This window comes from Anopheles marshallii, chromosome 2 (assembly GCF_943734725.1).
Source record: "Anopheles marshallii chromosome 2, idAnoMarsDA_429_01, whole genome shotgun sequence".
Taxonomy (NCBI): domain Eukaryota; kingdom Metazoa; phylum Arthropoda; class Insecta; order Diptera; family Culicidae; genus Anopheles; species Anopheles marshallii.
In genome coordinates, this window is record NC_071326.1 from 40,765,926 (window position 1) to 40,789,966 (window position 24,041).

The 24,041-nt window shown below is 46.9% G+C and overlaps 2 protein-coding genes across 2 annotated transcripts; one reads left to right on the plus strand and one right to left on the minus strand.

Annotated features, from left to right (window-relative positions):
- Window positions 1–33: 33 nt before the first annotated feature.
- On the minus strand, window positions 34–3,098 carry LOC128718850 (beta-galactosidase-like). Its single transcript, XM_053812465.1, has 7 exons — window positions 2,979–3,098; window positions 1,925–2,239; window positions 1,157–1,849; window positions 818–1,096; window positions 626–757; window positions 303–554; window positions 34–222 (listed from the first exon to the last, which is right to left on the minus strand). Exons 1-7 carry the CDS (start codon window positions 3,096–3,098, stop codon window positions 34–36), a joined length of 1,980 nt encoding a protein of 659 aa, XP_053668440.1.
- A 4,113-nt stretch (window positions 3,099–7,211) lies between these two features.
- LOC128719905 (unc-112-related protein-like) lies at window positions 7,212–22,838 on the plus strand. The gene is made up of 6 exons (XM_053813545.1): window positions 7,212–7,338; window positions 16,546–16,694; window positions 20,773–21,165; window positions 21,231–21,799; window positions 21,873–22,563; window positions 22,638–22,838. The coding sequence occupies exons 1-6, from the start codon at window positions 7,212–7,214 to the stop codon at window positions 22,836–22,838; spliced, it is 2,130 nt and encodes a 709-aa protein (XP_053669520.1).
- Window positions 22,839–24,041: the final 1,203 nt, after the last annotated feature.

Below are 24,041 nucleotides of genomic sequence, written 5' to 3' on the forward strand. Positions count from 1 at the left end.
GGTTATTCACCAACAATTTTAGGGATCTTCTTGTTAGGCTTCGTCGAGGATTGCTTTCGAGGAGAAGTGTAGCATCCGATCGGACGGCACCTTTTGCTGTTCGACCACCACGATGGTGTTACCGGTTGGTTTGAGCAGTTCCTTCGGCAAGTATGTCGTAACCTGTGGTCCAACAACTGGCCAGTAGCGTCCGAGATTAAATCCATTGATAAAGATGAATCCCTGGGTGTGACAAGCAAATGTTATTTAGGTTTTTTTTTCTTAAAACAATTAATTTTTTAGCGTATTTATAGTAAGCGTACCTTGCCCCATCCGTCCATGTTGATGTAGGTGTCCTTAATTTCGGATGCCGGAATGTCAAAGACAGCCTTTAACACAATCGGTCCATGTACCGCCATTCCACGACCATTCGCTCCAGTACCTTCGGAAACGGTGTCGATAAACTGTTGCACCTTGGTGTAATCCTCGAATGGATATCCAGTGATCTTCCACTGCTCCAGCGCCATCGTGTACGGTTCGGCGAACGTTTGAATGGTGACATTACCCAAAATACCCTAGCAAACCGACAAACAAGCATGAGAATCGGAATCCTCACAAGCAAACCGATCACTAGTGCAACATTTACCTTATAGTCGTCAAGAATGTCGAAATTGATACGTCCCTGGTTCTCAACAAGAATAGCCAACTCCGAACCGTAACCGGCTGTAATCGGGAGCGCATCGATAGCGTTCTCTCTAGCCAACGTACCCGCAAGGAACTATAACAAAATAGAAAGTTAATTCACACACTTATCAGCATCTGCTTGAAAGATGAATACCTGGTTCAAATACACCTGCGCCCTGTCGTGCAACCCGTTGATAGTGAGCATGTTGGGGTCACGTGTTAGCTTCGGCAGGGTCGTTTCGTACAGCACGAAACCAGAGTTCTGGTTCAGAGCTTCGAACGTGAGCAAACGGCCCTCCTTGTTCGGTGCTTCCACACCGAGCATTGTACGTCCGCGCTCGGACAGAATCGAATCAACGACGGTCAGTGGGAATGCCTCAAGCGTCATCTTGGGTGCCGGATCCGGGATCGGCATAACGGCGAGTTCAAGGTACTGGGGAAATTGGAAGACATTAGCGTTTTGAGCTACGGGTTACCTACACCCACTTCTTACCTCCCCGATAATGTCCCGGAAGATGGTATACTTCATGGTGGGATCTCCGGCTTCGTCCATGGGTGCGTCGTAATCGTAGGAGGTAATATCCGCCATGTACTTGCCCAGCCCCCAATCGTTTGCACCGGCCCAGAAACCAAAGTTGGTGCCACCGAAGTACATGTAGAAATCGACGTTCCAGCCATCGCGCAGCATCTTTCGCAGCGTAGCGGCGAGCGGTTGTGCCGGTCGGCGTTGGTTCGATTCCTGCCAGTGCGTAAGCCAACCGGTGTAGAACTCGGTGTTTACCAGCGGTCCCTTCGGTTGGTACGACCGCACCTTAGCGGCGTGTGTGTCCACCTCCTCGTCCGTCATGAGTCCGAAATCGGTCGTGATAAACACCCCTTCGATCTGACCACAGCCAATCTCATCGTCGTAAGGACGATCAACCGTGAACAGGACCGCCTTCCCTTGCACGTACCGGTCGGTTTCTTGCTTCAGGAAGTTAAGATACGGTTTGTCACACTTGCCGAACGCACCGTACTCGTTTTCGATCTGCACCATAATGATGGGGCCACCGTTGCCGTACATGTACGGCTCCATACGACGCATCAGCTCACCGTACCACTTGCGGACCTCCTCCATGTAGTTGACATCGCTGGTACGTACGGCAATACCGGGGTATTTATTGAACAGCCAGTACGGTAGACCACCCTAAAGCGAAAAAGGGATTATCATTAGAGATGCTGGCAATATCCCGTCCATATCTTTTCAGTGCACCGTTCTTACATTGTCAATCTCAGCACAGATGTACGGGCCCGGACGAAGGATCACATACAGGTCCTCCTCGATAGCCGCCTCGATAATGTCGGTAACGTTTGCGATGCCTTCCCAGTTATAAACCCCGTCGCGGGGATTATGCAGCGACCACTGGACATAAAGATCGACCACATTCAAACCACCAGCACGCAACGTGCGGAGCTTCGTGCGCCATGTTTCGGGTAATGCACGGAAGTAGTGGAACGATCCCGCCACGTACCGGAAGTCCTTACCGTCCATCACGAACGTGTCCCGTTCATAATCGATCGTAAAGGATCGTTCAGCCTGGAAATAAGGAAACAGAAAGCAATCTACATAAATCCACTGCATTTTATGACCAGGGAAAGTCGGGTAGCCGATCGACAGCACTTTGTTTCTCAGTGCAAAGTTTCACTAACGCTACTGTTACCTTGACCAGACCAACAAAGGCCCAGCACAGCACCAGAACGATGCAACTTCGAAGCCACATTATTGCCACAACACCTTGCAACTGAACACTCTCGGACCGCCTAAACACCGAGTTAACTCTCGGCTCCAACTTGTGTGTGGTTCGGCAGTCAGCGAAAAACTGATCATGCGATATATCGCGGCTCGTTACAACATCTCGTTACCATTTATGTACGGGCACGGTCGGGCGTTTATCATTGCACCTACACATAAGCTTACGGAGACGTATTTATGTCATCGATGCCTGGTGGTTAAGGTGGTCCGGTATTCGCCAACTTCATGGCAAAACGTGCCGCCATCATGACGCAAGGACGAGTGAATCCTTGTGCTAGTTCAATGCCGGCAATGTCAATCACGTTTGTGACGTGGAAGCTTTCATTTAAGCCACGGTTCCGATGGAACTGGTTAAGCGCCCAGTGCAGCGTATTCCCATCGAACCTCACATGATCACATCCGACAGCGGAAATCGATGCGATAAGACGCATGTCGAGAAGCTCCCAGTCTATCTAGGGATGCTATTGCTCTTCTTCGATAAGATTGTACACCCCGTAGGTCTGTCTGTGGTGGGAAATCTTACATCGTCTCTGCCGCCGCCGTCGTCGTCATCGCTCTGCAAGCCGAACACGAGCCCTAGCGTTAGGGCCAGGACAACAACCAGCACGACACCACAAATGCCAAACAGCTTTGCACGGCGCATCGTCGGATTGATTTGCTTGATCCGTTCACCCAGGTAATTTAGACACGACTGATAGGGCGCTTAATCTGGCTGCTAGCTTTTAAGTGTCTGATACGGATGGGAATGTCCTTTGGGGCAATAATTCGTTGGGTTTAGAAGTGATTAGGGGCACGGTAGGTATTCTTTGCAAGGGTTGTTTTCGTAATAATGCCTGCCCTAATTACTTCTGATAGTAAATTATTGTACTGAAGGAATATGAAGCGCATCGTTGTTTGTTCTATTGAGCTTCATTTGGATGCAATGAATCGGAATCTGATCCCCTATAATTGAACAGACAGATAAATTTAATTGAATAATGCCATAAAATCAATAGAAATGGAGAGTGAAATCAAGTTTTTTTTATTCAAGACTTCGACACCACGTCAAAATTGGGCAAAGCGATCTCCATACAATCGAGCTCTGGTGATGTGGCGTTGAATGTGTTAAATATAAGTATTTCAATTCTTTAAAGGCCTAACACAATCACATTATGGTCACATGGTGTGACATCACAAAGGGGGTGGCTCGGTGGTGTATTGGTAACGGCGGCACCGGTCTTCACTCGACAGGACCCGTCCAAAACCCCATCCGTACCAATCCTCCGTACCGCAGGACTGACCATTCGGCTACTGGCAAATATAGTAAAAGAAAGCCAGAAATGGCAGGGCAAGACCTATCCTGAGGTTGTTGTGCCGATAACGAAAAAGATAATCACATTCACAACGGTCAAAAGAGGGAAAATAATCAATGTTTTATTGCATTGCATTGTATTGCATATGATCAAACCCAATCGAATCAACCACATTTACAAATAGTTTTACAACTATTTACATTAGAATAAAGAGGAATCATCAAACGCTACTTTATGTAACACGGTAAGTTTTTGGTAATGTTTGCTATGCATAATGCACCCTTAAACCGCTTAAACTGCTCTTGATTACTTGAGCACTCTTTTTCCCCTCCACGACAGGGTGTTTTAATGTAAACATTCATAGTAAAACAAAAAAAAAACACACACATTTAAATAAATGCAATAATAATATTTTATTAAACAACTATGTAATAATGGATAATCTTTCCCAAATTTTATTTTGACCATGAAAGAAAAATAGATAAACGCGCAACATAATTCAGCACATTTCAATACATATCTCCTCCATTTACATCGTACGTTGAGACCTTTGAATTGTTTCACGCACACAGCGAATGCATTACGAGCACCCGAAACCGCGATCCGTTCCCAACTGGCAAGATTACTTTGAGATCCACGGAGAGCCCTATTGTAAAGTCACTCAATATTCCTCGATTTGTTCGAGCATCGTTCGCTCACGCGTTGGGGGCGAAAATATTCTCTTTTCCCATATTTGACGAAATGCATAGGCAGTATCTCGAATTTCCGCGTAAGTCGAATCCTGGTGCAATGTAGTTTAAGCTTCATAGGTTCAGATTCGACATCCTTCTCTGCAATTTATTGGCCAATTCAGTCGAATTTTTAAAGAAAACATAGCCAAAAATTAAAATAAATGTTATTTCATCAAACTAGAAGTTATATTAAAATATTTTTTAAAATTTTATGCTTTAAACTGTGCCCACTACTCTTGCACGGCTGTGGTTATACGTAGTATGGGATTAGCCGCGATTCCACTAAATCGACCATGTTGAACCATTCCCTCATTTCCATGAAGTAGTTGATAACTAAGCTAGCTGTAACTATAACTAGCTGTAAAACTTAAAAAAAAAAAAACTGCATATCTCCGAAAAGGAACCGTGTATCTCGGGGACTACTTGGACAATTTAAAAACGCAAGGCTTACTGAGTTCCACTTGAAAGATCCTTGTTGTGTTATTGTGTTAACTTCTTGTTCGCAGCTTGTGGCAGCTGACAAAATCTGAGTATTAAGAAAATTGCGACTCTATTGTCGATTATAGCCAAATTACAAGTGGAAAGTTGTGCATCAACGTTTTATACTTCGTTTTTCTTATTTAAGGAGGCTTGGTGGTGGTCTGTCATGCCACCATTTTAATAAATAAATGCAGTAAAAATCATCTCGAATACATTTCTTAAAGCTACTGTTCCAAAAACCTGTCCAATTGAATAGTGAGGCTTTTTCCTTATTTATATTTTTCTTGAAATCGTTCGACTTGCCTCTCACCAACTTCATTTATTTGGAACTTTGGCACCAAAAGAAAGATCCTTAGCTTTGAATTTAAAACTAAACCAACATCGATATTTCATGAAATTAGAATTAGTACAAGTGAGAATTCCAATTTTAAACACTTTAAACAATGCATTACATTACTTCAAGGTATATTGCAAAAGAAACAAAAACATGTTGAAAAACAAAAAATCCACCGAGGCACCCTGTGTAAAAATGAGATTTTCCTTACAACCCTTAAGGGTTACGGCGAGTGTGCTGCTTTTGTGTTGGAGTAAAGCATACGGAGCGCCGTTCGGGTACGCGTATGCCCTTTCGTTTGCGCTTGCTACAAACATCCGCAACATGGCCAGCAACCTCACTCACACTCGCGCAGTCACTTTCAGAGCTCGCAACAGCACGGACGTGTCGTTCGTGGCTCTTGGTTAAACCGATCGGACCAGCACAGCGGACGGAAGCATCCAACAAACAGTGAAAAAAAAAACAACAGCGGGGTAGAAACAACGTGCCAGAATATTAAAAATTATTTCACTCTTCAGCTACACGCCACCCAATATAATAACTGGGAGTGTGGTGTTCATTTCCGTAAGCGAAATGCGACCGATGCCGCACTAAGATAGCTGCGTATCGTCTCGCATCTTTCTGTGCATCCCTTCGTCGCGTGACCATCCCTTGGACGATAGCTCAATTTCAACCCCCCCCTTCGCGGTTGTGAAGTGCGTGAACGTTGGCCCGTGCGTTGTAGCGTGTTTGTTTAGCGATTGATTGATTACAATTTGCTTCTACCAGTGCGTTAGATAGTGGAGATATTCATAAAAAACAACTAACCCGTAGGGGAGTGGTGCGTGTGTTGGCATGCGCTGGTATGGGTGAAGATTCCGTGAAGGAAACGCGATTTGCCGCTGTGGCGCATTCCAATAGAACAACGAGCGGTCCCCTTATCAGTGTGTCTGTCGGTCGGTGCAAGTGGGGAAGAACGTGTAATTCGGTGGTGGCCAAAAGTCCAAAATTGTTGACCCTTTTCCCGGGGCAGTACCCGTGTGCCCTCTCCCCCGCGTGCCATCACACGTAAACAGAGAGAGAGAGCAAGACGTCAAGGCAACCGTTCTGGAGGGTGGTTCTAGTGCGTGTGTGTGTGGGAAGGGGTTAGTGCAAATTGTTCATACGAAACAACCCCCGTCAGGGTAGTGCACCCCACCGACGACTGATTACGTCAACGTTTATTCGAGAAGCGTGCGTTGTGTTGTGTAGGAAAGAAGAAAAAAAAGATACGAACAAACCCACACAAACACAAGCACGGGTTACCCGATCGAGCTGACGTTCTAGGGGTGATCTTCGCGCGCGCGATCCAACCAACCATCGAGAAGCGATCGCGCAAGGACGGAGACCCCGCTGAGATGCTGCGTACTGTTGGACCGCGCTCATATCCATACCCATAATATTATAATTTATGATTCGATTCGAGGTTTTCTTGTTTGTCCAATTTTTCTAACTCCGTTTTAGCAGCTTTTCTGCGCCATCAAATAGAAGCTAGTGTGCGTGTGTGTGTGTGTGTGGTGTATTAATTTTCCAATTCGCAAAAATCTTCCTTACAGCATCAGCACCACCGGAGAGAAAGTGTCAAGAAGAAAGTGGCATTCCAACGGGGAGATCCCGGAGCAAATCAAGTAATCAAGTGCGAACAAGTGCGTGTCTGTGTGTGTGTGTGCGTGTACATGTACTGAAAGAAGAAAAACCCGATAAGATCGGCATTTGTGCACCCTGCCAGCACAAAAAAAAGAAGAAGCACACAAAAATTTGTGAAATTCCGTGCTGATTCCGTGTGTACGCACGAAGGAAAGGCGTACACAGGTGGCAATCACTTGACCAAGTGGCGTGTGTTTTTGTATAGCAACAGGTACAGCCGGAGGCGGCGGCACGGAGCAGCACGACGCGACAACATGATACACGTAGGTGACAATACCTGGAACCTGAAGGTCTACATTACCGACCTTCAGGTGCAGAAAACGCTCCGTGTCCGGGGCGATCTGCACATCGGCGGTGTAATGCTGCGTCTGGTCGATCCAGGTACGTTTGCCATATCATACACACAGAGGGGTGATACGGCACGACGGTGACATCCCATAACCGGAGACCCCTTTCGGGTGAGGTGTCTTTGGCGGGGAGGAAAATGAGCTCGCGAAAGTAAGGCGAGTACACTGGGGGCAAGTGTTGATCAAGTGTTGGGTTTGCAAGGGTAGAGACTGCACACGGTTCAATGCAGACGAGATGTGTTTGATCCATCGGAATGCGCTTTTACACTTTGCTAGGGTACGAATAGTTTGAAGTAATGGGAGTGGGAATTTGATGCTGGTGGGATTACAACTGGAGTCATCTATCATGAGCCAATGGTACAAGAATTAGTGGGATGCTCTTCTTTTTGACAGAACTTTCCGTCGATACCTGCTGGGATTCCAATTATGGGATAGCTAGATATCTTAGCAGCGGAGGCGTTACAGATGAGATTAGATCCACCAACTTGATTGTATCTACAAAACTCTGAGGCTACTGGTTTTTAACAGGAAATGCCAGAGATTTGAGTTGATCAATAACTAAAAAGTGAATACATCTGATCGAGGTTGGTTTAGATTAGACCCAATGCTATGAGATCCTCAAAACCTTGAGGTTACTTGTTATTAGCAGGATATACCATTGATTTAAGTTGCTCATTAACGAAAAGGCGATCATTTCAGGACGATTTCAGGTTGACTTCGATTAGACTCAATCCTATGAGATCCTCAAAACTTTGTGCCTAATGGTTTTTAGCAAGATATGCCACAGATTTGAGTTGATCATTAACGAAAAGGTGAATATAGCTGGTCGAGGTTGGTTTAGATTAGACTCAATCGTATGAGATCTTCAATATCTTGAAGTTAATGATTTTTAGCAGAATATGCCATATATTTAAGTTGCTCATTAATGAAAAGGCAATCATTTCAGGACTTCAGTCAGGTTGACTTCGATTAAACTCAATCCTATGAGATCCTCAAAACCTTGAGGATATTGATTTTTAGCTGGATATGTCACAGATTTAATGTTTGATGTTTATTAATTAATTGGTCCACTGAGCACGGTTTAACAAGGATCATAGTTTAGACTTACAATAAACGCAAAGAACTTTTAAATTGGGACATAGACATCGTAGAATCGAACTGACACGAACAATGATTGAATCGCGTAATCATGGCTTTAAATGGGACGTTAGTACCGTACACAGTGTTAGCGCGAGGCTCGTGCAACATTTGTCGGTATCTAGATACCGATCGCGGGACAGCAAACGAAATCCTACTTACTAGCGACAGATCATCTATGGTTCATAGTAGTAGTCCTGCAATAAAGATAACCGGAGACTTGTTGCTTTAATTTTTAATTTTTCTATGCCCAGAAAAAGGCAACGTTGTTTGTAAGGTGGTAGCAAGGATCCGTCTGCCCAACCTAGCTTTTTTATGGCGTATCGTGATTTAAGTTGTTCATTGATGAAAAGACGAATATATCTTGATATAGATAAGACTCACATCTATGAGATCCTCAAAACTGTGAGGTTACTTGTTATTAACAGGATATACCATTGATATTAAGTTGATCATGGATGAAAAGACGAACAATTCAGGATGAGGTTGGTTTAGATAAAACCAAAGCAATATATCGATGAACTCTTATCACTTACGATACCTCTAAACAAGAAACGATCTTGCGTATCTCGAATTTCCTCGCATGTCGGATCTTGGTGCAATATGGTTTATACTTCAGTGTTACAGAGTCGACTTCCTTCTCTGCACTTTATTTTTGCAGCAATTTTTAAAACAAATATTTGGTATGACAAAACAAAGCGTTTCCAACCAATTTTTTACTTTTTTGCCTTAATTGTGTGCTATAAACTAACCAGCCGTCAAACTGCCAAAAAAAACCGCGTATTTCGGAGACTGCCTGTATTTTTTACCGTTCTTGCCATTTTAACACAAAAAAAAACGACTCTGTCGACCATCAATTCCAGACGTTCGCAGTAAGGCACAAGTTCTGTTACAAAATTTGCCAATTATCTCATCTTCATTTGACCCACGGTGCGAAGGTTAAATTGTTACGGTGGTGATTGTAATTCAGAAGCGAAGTAAACTAACACAAAAACTCCATCCAAACCTACATCGAACGTCGCACAAGCGTGCCAACGATTGCTGGAAGGCTCGTGCATTAATGTCTATTTGCACTTAACCCGCAGTTAATTAATGTTACGGCGCAGTCCGATAAGATGTGGCACTCGGTGTGGCAGAAAAAAAGTGCAACACTTCATTTTGTCCGTGCATTACTTCTGCATCAACATGCTGCCGTTCGGTTTGTGGTGTGTGCTCAAGGTTTTGCCGTGTGTGTGTATGCGCGAATATGTGTTTCAGTGTTGGTGGTTTACGGCGTGTAGTGTGCGATTTCGCTGCGGACGGCCGTACGGTGGAGACGGTCACTGAGCAAACCCGTTCCCGCCGTGTGGAATGCCGTCAGTCGCTGCACAAACAAAAACACAACCAGCAAACGCGAGATTGACCAGTGCAAAAAACGCACCAGCAATGCAGAGTTCCTCGGCACAGTGGGGTTCCTGCTGGTTGGCCAATGGATAATATTTTCGCACCTAACGGTGAGCGAATGTCTAGGGCACGCGCTCGCCACTATCAAATCTCACCCGTTGGCTCTTTGTTTCGCGTGATTTTGCAATAGACGAGGACGAGCTTCAGGTGGAGCTCGCGTAACAAATCTTGCTACCGGATGTAGTGTCCCACACCGGAACCGCGCGACCGGATGTGTATGTGTGTGTGCAGCGGAGATGTGACTCATCGGACAAAAATAATTATTTGGCCACCATCCAACTTGCGGTGCGAATGGCTTGCGTCACCACGTTGGACTTTCCACTAGGGGGGGAAGGAAACGTTACCTTTTACACAGTTGGGATACTGAAGCCTGCAACGGGGTACCGGATGTTGCTTTCTTATTGTCCATTCTTCCCCTTACCGTGTGGACGTTATTTGCTTTTCGGTATCTCCTTGGCGAAGATCTCGATCGGCCGTGATCGCTTTCGCTCATCTTCAACGCACCCTTTGCATTTACATTCTACCGCCTCCCCGGGAAAGGAAAAGAAAGTGTTCGACTCTGGGCAGGGTAACTCACCATTGCCGTTGAGAAACGGGTCCGTTTACAGTGCGATCCTCTGGATGGTAAGCGTCTGCTGGCTGTGTTGGTGTACGATCGGGGCCACTGTAGCGTGTTTTTCGATAGTTATTAATAGAATATTTTCATTTATTGGCCAGAGCGTTCGAGTTATGCTGCTCGCAAAGGGGAAAGAGACACCGTAATGTAGCACTATTGCATGCAGACAGATTGATCGTCTCGATCTTTTAAAAAGATGCTGAAGGACGCTACTTCACGAGCAAACTCTGCTTTGTCTGATCTTTGGTTAATGTTTTTTTTTTTTTGAGCTGAACGTGAAGCCACAGAAGCTGGCCGCGTCTGCCTACACAAGAGTGTTCAACAATCCATCTGTCAACAACTGTAACAACACGTACGTACACCGGTGCACAGGTTTCGAAGCGACGCCACAGCACGTACCGCGTGCGAGGGTGTGCAGTAGTAATTCGAGATACTACACCACACAAAGTGACCCGAACTGATGACGCAGCACCAAAGCGAACGGGAGCCAAACACTAATCTGAATCCGAACGCCCGTACCATCGCAGTGGGTAACGGTGCGCGCACGCACACCGACGATGCGGTGAATCGAGGGAGATAAACAACTGGCACGATCAGTGCGCGATGATGGTCGAGAGAAACACCGCGAGTGCACACCAACACTACCGACCGTTGCCGCGTATCGACGAAAGATTTATCTTCTTCGCGGACGGTTCGGCGGTGCCTTGGTGTTGGTGATGATACGTGCGAGCTCCACGTACCGCTCAGCGGCACACGTCTCCGTGCACCTGATAAAGACTCGGTACGCTATCGAACCAAAAAGGGTGTATTGAGAAGTCTTTTGGGTGAAGCACATGTAAAACGACCCAAAGTAATTTCGACTGGATTTAGAATTCCAATTATTGGAAAGTTTCAGTAAATGTTCATCAGTTTGGACATCATTTCGACTAAAATTAAGATTATATTATGCTTTTTTATTAATTTATTCGTTTGATATATGCTCACCTTAGCTCTTGGAGGAATACGGAAAGTAATAGCGTGTGCCATTGTACATGATCGTTGGTTGCGTTTTTTTCCCCGTAGTCGACTTGTTATGATCATCGCCATACCGTGCTGTGGTGGTCTTATTCTTGCTCCATCGTTTCCATACATCTCCAGCATGCTCCTTCCCACCATCCTCCCGCGGCCATGCTGTGCTCGATCGCAGACTCCACAAAGGTACCGTTTTCATGCGCCGCACGCTTACCATATAAGGAACTCGTCCTTGGTTTCATTTTAAGCTGTCCGTGTGTCTCCGGTTCCGCCAGTAGCAGCAGCGTGCGGTGCGTGATCATGCTGCACGGGGTATAGCGGGCATCATCAACTACCGCGTCACAGACGAAACACAGGGTGTTTCGGTGGTGATCGCCGTTTATCGCCCAAAAACAGCCGTGTCAAGGAGGTTCGTGCGGCTTGCCTGGTTTTATTGCGGCGGTACCGCGTGTGTAGTTTTGGAGGGTGCGCATTCTAATGCAAGCCTTCCGCGCAAAGTCTTCCCTCGCACGACTCGCGAACCATTCACCCAGAGCACACATGGTGTTTAATATTTTGTTTACGAATAAACGACGACCGTTTCCTCTCGTTGGGTGGAGTTGGTGGATCGGGTTCTGGCGGCGGATGTCGGATACGAGCGTAAAACAAAACACACATCAACAACTTGTTTCTGCCTTCGCCCGTTCCGTAGCCCGGGCTCTTATGTATCGGGCCGACGGTTTGTGCGCACCGTTGGAAGGAAGGAAATCACGTTTCCTAAATCATTTCAAACGACTGACAGACGGGACTGGGTTTTGCAGCTAAACCAACGCACGGTTTACACGCAATATGCTGTCGCACGCACACGCCCTTGCGAGCATAAGTTGGATGATGATGTTCGGGAGACCTTGCCGTGGTCTGCTGTCCCATCGGTGCGTAACTGGCTCCGCGTTGAGCTAATGGTGTTTTGTACGACGGGGCATACAGGCATATACACACCTTGGGCAACTGCGCGCCCACAAGGTCCAGCGTGACGGGGGCTGAAAGTGGGAGGAAGTGTAACACAGACACACGCGCGCACACACAGATCATCTCAGTAGTGGCCCACTCCGGGAAAGGAAGTCCCGCAGACGGTTCACAAATTGATCGAGCAGGAGAAGAGAACCCCGATAGTGCAACTATTCCATTGAGCAGTCGAACCAACCGCCCCTGTACTTGTTTCCTTCAACCTTCTCAGTTTGCCTCCGGTTCTGACACGTTTAAATCAGAAGTCCTCGAAGGTGATGATCTAATGGCGGATGCGCACACAGCTGTGTTGGTCGGTTGCAGCCCCGGTTTCAGGAGGCGACGAGCAGCAGTCGATTTAATCGTATTTGCTTCATTTACATTCGTCCGACCGGTTGTGTTTATTTATGTTAAATTGATGGTGGACAATCGCGATATCGAAAGCTGTAGACGACAGCGTACCCATGATGTATACACGGGCGAGATCGGTTGTCAACTAGCCCTGGGCGGGATGTGCGTTGGTTTAAAAGAGTTATATTTTAGAGTAGTGAAGCCAACTGTTCATAGAGTGATGTATTTCAAGGTGTTCTAAACGATCTGACGATATAGACATATAGACCAGTGCTCTGCTTATTGAATCTTTAGCGAAGAGTAATTCATATGAATCGCCGGTGAGAAGTCATTCAAATCAGGAGGCAACTCTCAAGAAATTCATTAATCCTCAAGAAGTTCTCACTCGGAAACATAAGTTCCTCTCCAACTCCCTGAGAATTCATGAGTCTTTGGAATAGATATTGAGATTCATTCATTCAGCCCAGAGAATCGGAACATAGAACAGACATAGAGCATATTACATATGCTAACCTCTGACTGAGGATTCGAAGATCAAGTTGACTACCGAACCTCAGCTCAAAATATGCATGAAAGTAATCTTCATGTTAGTAGCAGTTTGAAGATTTCCTCACCATAACTAATGTATTAACATCCATTAAAAACACGCAGTTGGCACAAACGACACTGTGCACGTACATTATGACCACATGTGTTCTAATTTTTCCCCTTTTTCTTCGATGATGTTCACTCGAGTACGGAACACGACATTTCGGTAGCAGCTGGATGTACTTTCCAACGCCAAGAGTGCAGCGTGAAGCACGAGCACGAGGGCGGCACTTCATCCCAAACCGACCATCAACAACCGGTGTGTGCGGCAAGCTGGTACCGTTCCTTCACTCGCCTGACATTTATCCACATCCACCCGTGACGGCTACGGCGCACAGCTGCTGCTGAACCCTGACCAGACGCTAGGCCCGATCGCGTACGCAAGGAACATAACAAACGGTGGCATTCAGTGCGGTATCGTGCCGACCCTGATTCTCACTTTCCAGCCGCCTATCACGGTTTGCCATTGCCGGTGCGATAAAATTCTTTTCGCACATACCGCACCGGGTGGAGTTGACGCGTTCCCGGTGCGTTCTGCGTCACATCAAGGGGGCGTCGACGGGGCGTAGCGTAGATCCCACAGTGCGATAAGTGCCATTCCCCATCAGCAAAGCGTCACCAACATTGACATTGAATTCCATCAAACGGTGCGCAAGTTGGCAGACTGTAGCCCAGTTTCGGGTTCGCAATGGAATCTTTGTTTGATTAGCGCTCACGTGCAGGGGTGGTTCTTTCCATCAGGGTAGCGAGGGTGGAACATCAAACAAAAGCACAGCACGACACAAAAGGTACGCGAAGAAAGTGTAGCTCCCTGCTTGGTGGAGTAGAGCAAACCAAACCAAATGACACTTTTACTGTCATTCCCCGCTCGGGTGTGGGATATTTTATCGCTTTCTGGAGGGGGCGGGCGTGTTTTTCTGCGGGATAACCTTCGAACTGGTCGGCCATTTCATGATGGTTCGGGGGAATGGATTTCCAATATCGTTCGGAAGGAAGCGGGTTAATTTCCTGTCGCAAAGCCGAGGTTATGGTGTGTAAATTGAGCGATTAATAGGCTGCTAATGGAGCAATCAATAGCTGGTGGCCATGTCCGAATGGGTTCATCAGCGTAATATACGCGGGCTAGTGATCCAGTTTGCGCTGGTAGTATGTGAACGGCTCAAAACTAGGCTACACTTTCATTGATTAAGCTCGGGGTTCCATTTTATGAACCTTTAACCTAATAACTTTCGTAAGAATTAGTTAATAAAGTACACTTTTATTAGTGTACTTCTGCAGGGGGGGGGACTACTGAGCTGTCATAAAATTGGAATTAAATTTCTATCAAGCAACTCACAACAGCAATGATGTACAAAGAGCTATAAATTCATGTGCTCACTTCTTTTGCACTAGAGCGTCCTTCTGTAGCGTTTGGTCTGTTTGAACATTTTTCACGCTAGAAAAACCGCCCAAGAACGCTCAAGTTCGGCTGGTGCACTATTTATAGCACCAGGAGCGTACAGCGCCACAGCTACATGATGCATAAACGATTCGCCCTGCAAAAGCAACGCCAATGTTTTCGAATTAAAAAAAAAAACAATCGTCTTCCCTTGTCACCTCACACCTCAAGCCATGGATCTAGATCTAGAGTGGGTATTGGGAAGCATAATTTGTTTCCACCCCAGCGCACACGTTTCGAATTCTCATAAATGTATGGTGGTTTCTTGGCGGGGTGGCGGCAGGATCGCTTTTTATAGTGCCAAATCGTAAATGTGTCAGTCTGGCAACACTGCTGGCAACTTTCCCCGCACGGGGTAAGTTCCCCTTTGTCGGATTCCAGCGAAAAGAATTGTAATCTGGCACCGTCCGGGGGTGTCGTTGATGGCCGATGCCGGAAGAGGCAAGGTGAGGTGGTTTGGGCATTATTTTTACGAAATCTGAATCCATCAAGCACTTGAGATGAGTTTGCACAGTGATCGTTGATCTTTCTGTCGAACGCCCTGTCGAATACCCCCGGTTGCGTCTTTTGTCTGCGGCCACTGATAGTTCGTCCGAGAGATCCCAGGAAATCTAGGCAATTTAAACCCGCATTATACGCTCCAGGGGGTTGAATTGTCCTCAAAATAGCTGACCAAATCACCGTAGAGCTGACCAAACGCTGCTGGTCCAGCTGGTTTTCAGGACCGTAAACCGACCACGAGATCGTTCGAGTGGTTGCACAAATTCTCAAACCCAACCCAAACGAACCCCGTAAGTGCACATCCCAAATCTCTTTCCGGGTGATGCACGAAACGGATGGCGAAGGGAATGGAAGTACCGAATCGGAATGAATTACACAGATCGCAAACTGCCAGCAGATGGTTTCGCCTAGGGGTTGCGCCCTCTCTGGTAGACGGAGTATGTTGTTTCAGGAATGGCCGGAAAAATCGGGCCGGGATGACAGTGGGATGGTTTAAATTACGACCCAATGTTGCGGTACGCATCCTCGGGCAGTCCGGCAGGGAAAGAGAAAGTACCGCCCATGGGCTGCACAGTGCATTAAATTAAGCGAAAGTTGTTTCCCATTTCCATGTGTGTGCGTCTTCATGTGCGCATTTGCTGGCGATGTGTTCTACTTTGTAACGAATGCGCCCATCGCTCGTCCATTAATTGTGTGTCCTTTTGTTACATTTTATCTTTTCGAGAGATAAATGACAGTGGAAGGCAAATCCCTGGCTGTCACGGGCTTAAGCATTGAAGTGGTTGACAATGTTTAACAATTTAATCACCACGATTGTTCCCGGCAGCGTGTTCCGGACTGTTCTGGAAGACTTCAAAATCGGAAATATTGACTTTGCTTATCATTGCAAACATATTATTATTTGTAAAGTGTGTTCTTCACAGTATCATCATGTATGGATTGAACAGTTCTTATTGATAAAGTTATGAGTCAATTTACATTTACATTTACTGATATCGGAGGAATAACATTCCAAACTCAAACATTGCGGAGAATAAATATGTTATTGGATATCTTTGGAAGATTAAACAACAAATAAGGTTATTGAACAGAAATCCATCAACAGTGCAACTCTTTCTTGCGCTTTACAACATGGAACTAACAACGATGTCGTGAATGTTCTTCATTTCCAGAAAACCCGAAAGATTGGTCAGACCACGCACTCTGGTGGCCGGCCCGGAACCAATGGCTGACGCGTACCAAGTCAACGCTCGACCAGGTGGGTCTGCACGCGGACGCCCTCCTGCACTTCACACCGATGCACAAAACGCTGCGAGTTCAGGTAAGTTCCGTCCAAAGCAGGGAGTCACTTTAATCGCGTTTCTGCATACCTAGTTCTTGGACACGCGCCTCGGACGTGCCCGCAAGCTGTGGAGACGTTAATCGATTCCGCACTACTGGAATGGCTTAATTGATCACTAGAGTTTGACGTTTCCGGTGTAGCATGTACGAAAAAAATAAAGAGACAATGACAACACATTATTGCTGGTCAACGAGCGGTTAGTTGGCGGCAACTTCTTTGAACGTGCGTGGATTGCTCTTTCATTTAGGGTCTGCCTGCTGCAAATGTACAACTCGCGATCGGCAAACAGATGATCGACACTGTTATTTGACTGCCCAAAACTGTTGTGCCCAATGCGTTACGGTGTTACGATCGTGTATGTAGCGTTAGGGATGTTTCGCCTGTTTTGATCTTCACACATCCCACATGATCCTACGCTTGAACTCCATGATTCGAACAGCAATACTGCGGAAGCGGTGTTGTGAAATCTAACCAGCATCATCTTGTCGCATCACTTTATGTTAGACAGGCAGGCAGGCATCGAAGGCAACACTAAAAATATGAAGAGAGACCGATCAGTTTCTAGCCTACCCTAGGTTTCCGCCATTTTTATTGCCTATTGACCTTTTCGGGGGTCTGGCAGAAAAAAACTATAACGAGCACGTGCTACTAGCATCTTCGTCTTCACACTCCATCGATGTGTGTGTGTGTGTGTAAGTGGGGTTTAGGTTACTGAGACGGTCCGCAGATCATAACGGATGACGGTACCGTGGCACGGTCTCTTCTCCCCCTCCCCCAAAGGAAGGCCGTGTGTTGGCGGGCGTATTTCGATCGGCCAGCTCGCCAACGCTGACCAACGATCACTTGCGATCGCACATCGGCTTATTTTTAGGTATGAGAGACCGAAACGAACCGAACCAATCGACGGTTGGTCGGCTCTGCACACCCCGCCGTTCCGTTGTACACGCGATTGTTAGCTAGGGTGTAGGTTTATGGTGCGGGGGTTGTTGTTCGCGTAACGCAAATGCATTAGCATACGAACAAACGAAAAAAAAGGAGGTTAAAATATACCGTCCCACTTCGACCTAGGCACAACTAATGAACGCAGCTTGGGCGATGGATCCGGGCTTAGCAGGGAATTTTGCCAAGTGCACCGCAACCGAAGTTGTCAATCGCTGTAATCCCTCCGTAACGGAGGTGCGAGGTGGCATAACTCTCATACCACCTCCAGTGGACATTCCAGCGAAAGATTCATTAATCTTGACATCGAGGGACACCTTGCGGATTCCGCCGGCCGAAGAGGTGCAACGATAGGCGTTGAACGCAATCGGATCTAGTTGGCCAATTCGTCGCCTTACTTTTCGCGTGGGATACTGGATCGTTACGTAGAAGGCACGGGGCGTTCCGGGGGACCTGATTATGTATGGATATTTTAGAACGTTAAACGACTTCTTCAGTGCTGGAAATGTCAAGCAGAGCGTGTGGTCGTTTATCCAATTTTGGTTAGCGCGCTGACGTATTGCCATCACAGGTGATCAACACTTTCGTCTCTACGAGGATTGCTGGAAGCATCCGGTCGTAGACACATTCGAAGTACTGCAGTTGCAGTTAGATCGGAATGCTTGCAAGCAAACGGGTACTTCTTTAATCCGTACCAACCGGATTGTTCAAGGTTTAAAGCACCTCTCTTAGAACACAATGCAGTCTCCTGCACTTGCCCCGATTGGAAGGGGGAATGAACACCTACGACAACGATGACGACGACGACTAGCACCACCTGCTGTTCGGTGGGTTGGTAGCGATCCAGAACAGACGACCAACCCTGGCCACGGGCCAACTGTTCGCATTGGGTGCGTTTGCGCACCGAACGCGAGTAATTACCGCCAGTACAATTCTACAATTCGATAGAACTCAGCGCAAAAATGGTGAAACTTTCTTCACACCGAGTGGTTTTTATCGATGGGTGGTAAAGAGCATTAGCGGGCGGGGGTGGTAGTGCAGCGCAGCAAGCGACACTAAAACTGTCGCACCCCTTCGAGTGGATACTTGACATTTGACGAAGGGCGTTCGAAAAGTGGTACGGGTTTAAGTAGGCGACAGCATTGCAACAGCGGCTTGAGCGTGAGCAGTTGGTGTGGCCTTCTTCTACGTGCGGCAGTACCAACAACATGGCGCCCAACGAACGAAAACGTACGTGGATGCAGCGCTAGCACTACCTGCGTATCAAAGCCCATATCTCGATCCCTGCTGCTGTACGGTGTATTTACTCTGTTTATCAGCAGGGTAAACCAACCAAAACCCATTCGCCGGAATTAATTCGTGTTTGTCTGTGTGCCTCAGGTTTTAACATTAACCGCTTCAAATCTACCTGCACCAGATGGCGTACGTGTTCGAGCGATTGTTAACGAGACTGTTGGAGGTTAATGGTAGATGAAGTGTCGGTGGTGAAGGTAACATCAGATCCACAGATCCACCGAGACTTGTCTGAAGTCTGAAGGCTTGCAATCTTGAAAGATACAACAAGAATTACTGATGATGATTAATAGACCGTATTTATATACACGATAACAGATCCAAATAAGGGAATATTGTGTGCACTTACTGAAGCTCGTGCGGTATGTTTCGCGATAGTTTTACAATTCTTGCTAGTTTGGAAAACATAGTCATTTCAGTGCCTTGTTATCATGACACGGAAGGGGAAAACGGTTGCATGACACACACACAACCCACTGCCCGCACCAAAGAAAGCGTTTTGATTGTGTAGCTTTTTGCATGATTCATATCATCATAATGGATGGACAAACATAAACCTCATGACTCATGGAAACTTCGACAGCCCTCCGGGGCTAGGCGCGAACGATAGTAGACAAACACTTTTCAAAATTGTGATTTGCGGCGCCTTCGGACGCTCGTGTCTCGGAGTATTAAGCCGATATTTTTGTTTCTGGCTTTACCACACACTGCCCGATTAAGGTTAAATATTCTGTTAAAATGCCGGGCGCTCTAAAAGCAGTTCAACGATGAAGCTGTGAATGAGCGGACCATTTAACGCCCCGAAACAATTTATCGTAACCCATCGCTTATGGGATGTTGATTAATTATACGGGCACAGGTTAGTAACTCACCCGGCCAGGGTTTGCATGCTGCCACAGCATGACATCAGCGGTAAGCGCCGTCTAAGAACCGCGGTCCCCAGTGTGCGCACCGGCTCCGCATTTGGGAGCTGTGAACGGGTCCATTTTTGCACGCGCCCATAACCTCTTTTGGAAGACATCCAAATGGTGCGCGCGCTTGGTGCGGTCACGATTCACAAACCAGCCTGCCACCCTTTCGGGGAAGATTCCGTCTCGCGAGAGGGTGGTGCGGGCGGAAGGATTATTTCTGTTTTCCAAGATAACGAAAACATTCTTGTTGCTTCGCGGTGAAAACAACGCGATCTGTGATTCGTTTGGGAAGCGAAATGAACCACACTCCACTGAAACAACGGCATGTATTTGTGTACTTACGGTGAGGCTGGATAATAGACATTCGAGTGAAAAACTGGGTCGTCCAGACGAGACCACACGGATACTACCCCCACACCCCTCCGGGACAGTACGCCGAGAAGCAAGAATTTGTTTGTTTCCATTAGCCTGTTGATGGTTGGACAGCGATTAAATTCAATGGAATGGGCCGTGATTTTTGTGCGCATCAAACATTTAAATTCACTCCGGAGGCATCTTTCGCGCCGGAGATGGCCAAGCTTCGTACCCGCAAGGAAGTGAAAGCGCGTGCATAGGGTTAATTTAAGCGGTTGGGCCGCGTAATGAATCTTAATTGAAATGTGTGTAACCAACAAGTCCACTTTTGTCGAGCGTGTTGGGCATCGTTGTCACGTTCACGGTCCGCTCGGGAATGTATTAGCATCATTATTTGATACAGTGGGGAGCGCTTAAATTCTTAGTTAGAAGCGACCAGGGAGTTCAAGGTTCTAATTAGTGGCTGTGGTTTATGGTTTAATGGCACTTGTGTGGCAATTGTCTGAGTATAAAATTATTAACGCATGTTCATAAATGTCATTTCGTTTGCTTCTCCACAGATGCCGGATCTGCGGTATTTAGATTGCCGGGTTGATTTCTCGATCAAGACGTTCGGTGCGGTTGTGGCATTGTGCAAGGACCTTGGTATTAGACATCCGGAGGAGCTATCGCTATGCAAACCGCTAGAACCGATGCATTTGAAGAAGAACTATGCCGATTTGGCCAAAAAGAAGATACCGATCGAACAGAATGGCAACGGGCGTGACTACATTCATCTGCCGCCGGACACAAACACCTTCATCCCGGTGACCGCACACAACCTGAACGGCAGCAACGGAAGCCTGGACGATACAGTCAATCGCGGCCCGTTTTCGTGTGCTCCCGTACCGAATTCCCATTTCTCCACACCTAAACCGGCCTTACAGAGCACTCCGATCAGTTCGCCGACTGGTGTAAGTATTGATGCGCTTGCGCTATTTCAAGACAATGTGTAATGTAAGCTTTGTGTGCATTTTAGACATTGCGGCACGGACACGGATCAGGCTTCAGTGAGTCGTCGTCCAGCATTGGAGATACGACGGATAGTTTGGCGTACAGTCCGTGTGCACCGAGCCCCGAGGCTCGGTCTCGCTTGCTGAAGCCGAAATCATTGGTCGAGCGGGCACGCATGAACATCGGTTGGCTTGACTCGTCCCTGTCCATCATGGAGCAGGGCATTCGGGAGTTTGAGACGCTCTGTCTCCGCTTCAAGTACTACACGTTCTTCGACCTGAACCCCAAGTACGACCAGGTGCGCATCAATCAGCTGTACGAGCAGGCCAAATGGCAGCTGCTGAACGAGGAGATCGACTGTACCGAGGAGGAGATGCTGATGTTCGGTGCACTGCAGCTGCAGGTGAACAAACAAAACGAAGTACCGCAGGCCGACTCCGGTATCGACACGTCCAGCCTGGACAATGCGGCTGACGACGATGTGGATGCGGCACTGCGCGAACTGCAGATCACGCTCGAAGGACCCAGCAACGGTGTGAATGCAGGCGACATCACGCATATTCCGGAGCTGACCGACTATTTGCGCTTTTTGAAGTACGTCTCGGTGAACGTAGCGGCGCAGGGGAATGATAATCCTACTGATCAATTACCTTTTCTTTTATTTTAGACCAAAAAAGTTCACCCTGAAGGGTTACAAGCGTTACTGGTTCACGTACAAGGATCTGCATCTGCATCTGTACAAATCGCGGGAAGATTCCCGCACGAACAGTCCGCCCCAGGTGACGATCAATCTGCGCGGTTGCGAGGTAACGCCCGAGGTCAATTTGTCGCAGAAGAAATTCAACATCAAGCTGGAGGTACCGCTGGAGCAGAGCATCAACAGCGAAATGTGGATCCGGTGTGACAATGAGGAACAGTACGCCAAGTGGATGGCAGCGTGTCGGCTCGCATCGAAGGGTCGATCGCTTGCGGATAGCTCGTACGACAGTGAGGTGGCCAGCATTCGGTCATTCCTGAGCATGCAGAAGCCGGCACAGGTTCCCGCGATCAACATTAACCCGACCGAGATCGACGCGAACGAGTATCTCGCTCCACGGTACGCCAAGAAGCTGAAGAACAAGGCCATACACCGTATGCTGGAGGCACACGCGAACGTGAAGGATCTGCCACTGGTGGAGGCGAAGCTGAGCTACATCCGGGCATGGCAAAGTTTGCCCGAGTTCGGTGTGACCCTGTTCGTGATCAAGTTCGATGGGCACAAGAAGGAGGAGCTGCTCGGTGTGGCTAGCAACCGTATCATGAAGATGGACATTACGACCGGCGATCATCTGAAGACGTGGCGGTACAACACCATGAAGGTGAGTAAATTGTGGACGGTGGTCGAAAAGACAGAGGAAGTAAATAGGTACTAAATCCTTGCCATATTCTTCAGGCCTGGAACGTGAACTGGGAGATTCGGTGCATGATGGTACAGTTCCAGAATGAGACGGTCGTATTCTCCTGCTTGTCGGCGGATTGCAAAGTGATACATGAGTTCATCGGTGGCTACATCTTCATGTCGATGCGTTCGAAGGAAACGAACCAAACGCTCAACGAGGAACTATTCCACAAGCTAACGGGTGGTTGGAACTAGAGAAGAGATGGCCCCATTGATGCCTTCTTCCCAACACAAACAAACACAGTATCAGCTGCAGCGATGCTTCGGAATGAATTTACTTGTTTCGTGTATCATTTCACGGTCGTTTTTTTTAATTCTTGTTGTACTGTACATAACATTAGCGGTATAGTTTAGTTTACTGTAATCGTACCCATCCTTTTCCCTAGGAAGATTGGCGCAACATCTGTGCGATGTTGGTTTTTATAATTCAAATTTTTGTTTAACCTGCTGTTTTAATCGTAGCTTTGCCTTCCCCCCCAATCTGCGCTGTGGGCATCGCAATCGCTTTATCTCTCTTTTCCAACCCATCGTTTACTGTTTCCCAAACCTCCAAATTTCTGTGTAGCAGCAGAAGCAAAACCAATTCAATTTAGATACGCATCGTTTGAGGTACCGTCGTATTGGGCCCCCAGAACTAGCGAGCAATTTTTAGGAAAACTATCGAAAGCAACTAAAACGAGAGCAAGAAGCGAGAACAATCAGATGCCTTACTTAATAATAATTAGAAACGAGTTAAAAGTATTTGAACGGCACGAATGCGCATTAGGAAACCCCAGCAGCTTCCATCGTGAAGAGGGGAATGTTGTTTCTAACTTATGACAATCGTACGATAGCTTATCTGGGGATAACCAGAACTTTGTCTTCCCCGCTTTCTTGCGCACGATAATCAACTAGTGTCCAAAAACAAGAAACACAAGGTGCCTATGCAGAAGAACGATTCACAAACAGCAGTGGGTTGATCGCACGTGTTATCATCATGCAAATGCTTTTGCAAACGTTCGCACCGTAACGACGACGGATATTCGTTTGTTGTATTTTAGAATTATTCTGTAAAATGAGTTGTATCCGCCCGAATTTCGCCGATTTTTAGCGCCATTTTACTGGTTAACAAAACAAAACTCCTTAGCGTGGAAATCAAAGTCTTGAGAATGGAATGCCCCGTATAAGGTTTATACAATGTCCTTATCCACACTACTTAACATACGCTCACGGATTTTGTTGTGACTGTTAGAGAGCAAAAAAAAAAAAGAAACCCCTTATGCATGATTCGTGGTGAAATGATTTCAAAACTTACACTAGCACAAACTAATTCGCCAGCCGTGGATATGGCCGGGTGGGCATCACCGACAACCGTACGAGTGTTTGAGGTGGGCGTACTTTTTTATGTATTCGTTTTTT

Coding starts and splice junctions, on each gene's coding strand:
- LOC128718850 (XM_053812465.1), bottom strand. CDS start 3,098: ATGCGCCGTGCAAAGCTGTTTGGCATTTGTGGTGTCGTGCTGGTTGTT. Junction 1,097..1,156: donor TCCGGGACATTATCGGGGAG/GTAAGAAGTGGG, acceptor CAATTTCCCCAG/TACCTTGAACTCGCCGTTAT. Junction 555..625: donor ACATTCTTGACGACTATAAG/GTAAATGTTGCA, acceptor TCGGTTTGCTAG/GGTATTTTGGGTAATGTCAC.
- LOC128719905 (XM_053813545.1), top strand. CDS start 7,212: ATGATACACGTAGGTGACAATACCTGGAACCTGAAGGTCTACATTACC. Junction 21,166..21,230: donor CGATCAGTTCGCCGACTGGT/GTAAGTATTGAT, acceptor TGTGCATTTTAG/ACATTGCGGCACGGACACGG. Junction 22,564..22,637: donor GGCGGTACAACACCATGAAG/GTGAGTAAATTG, acceptor CATATTCTTCAG/GCCTGGAACGTGAACTGGGA.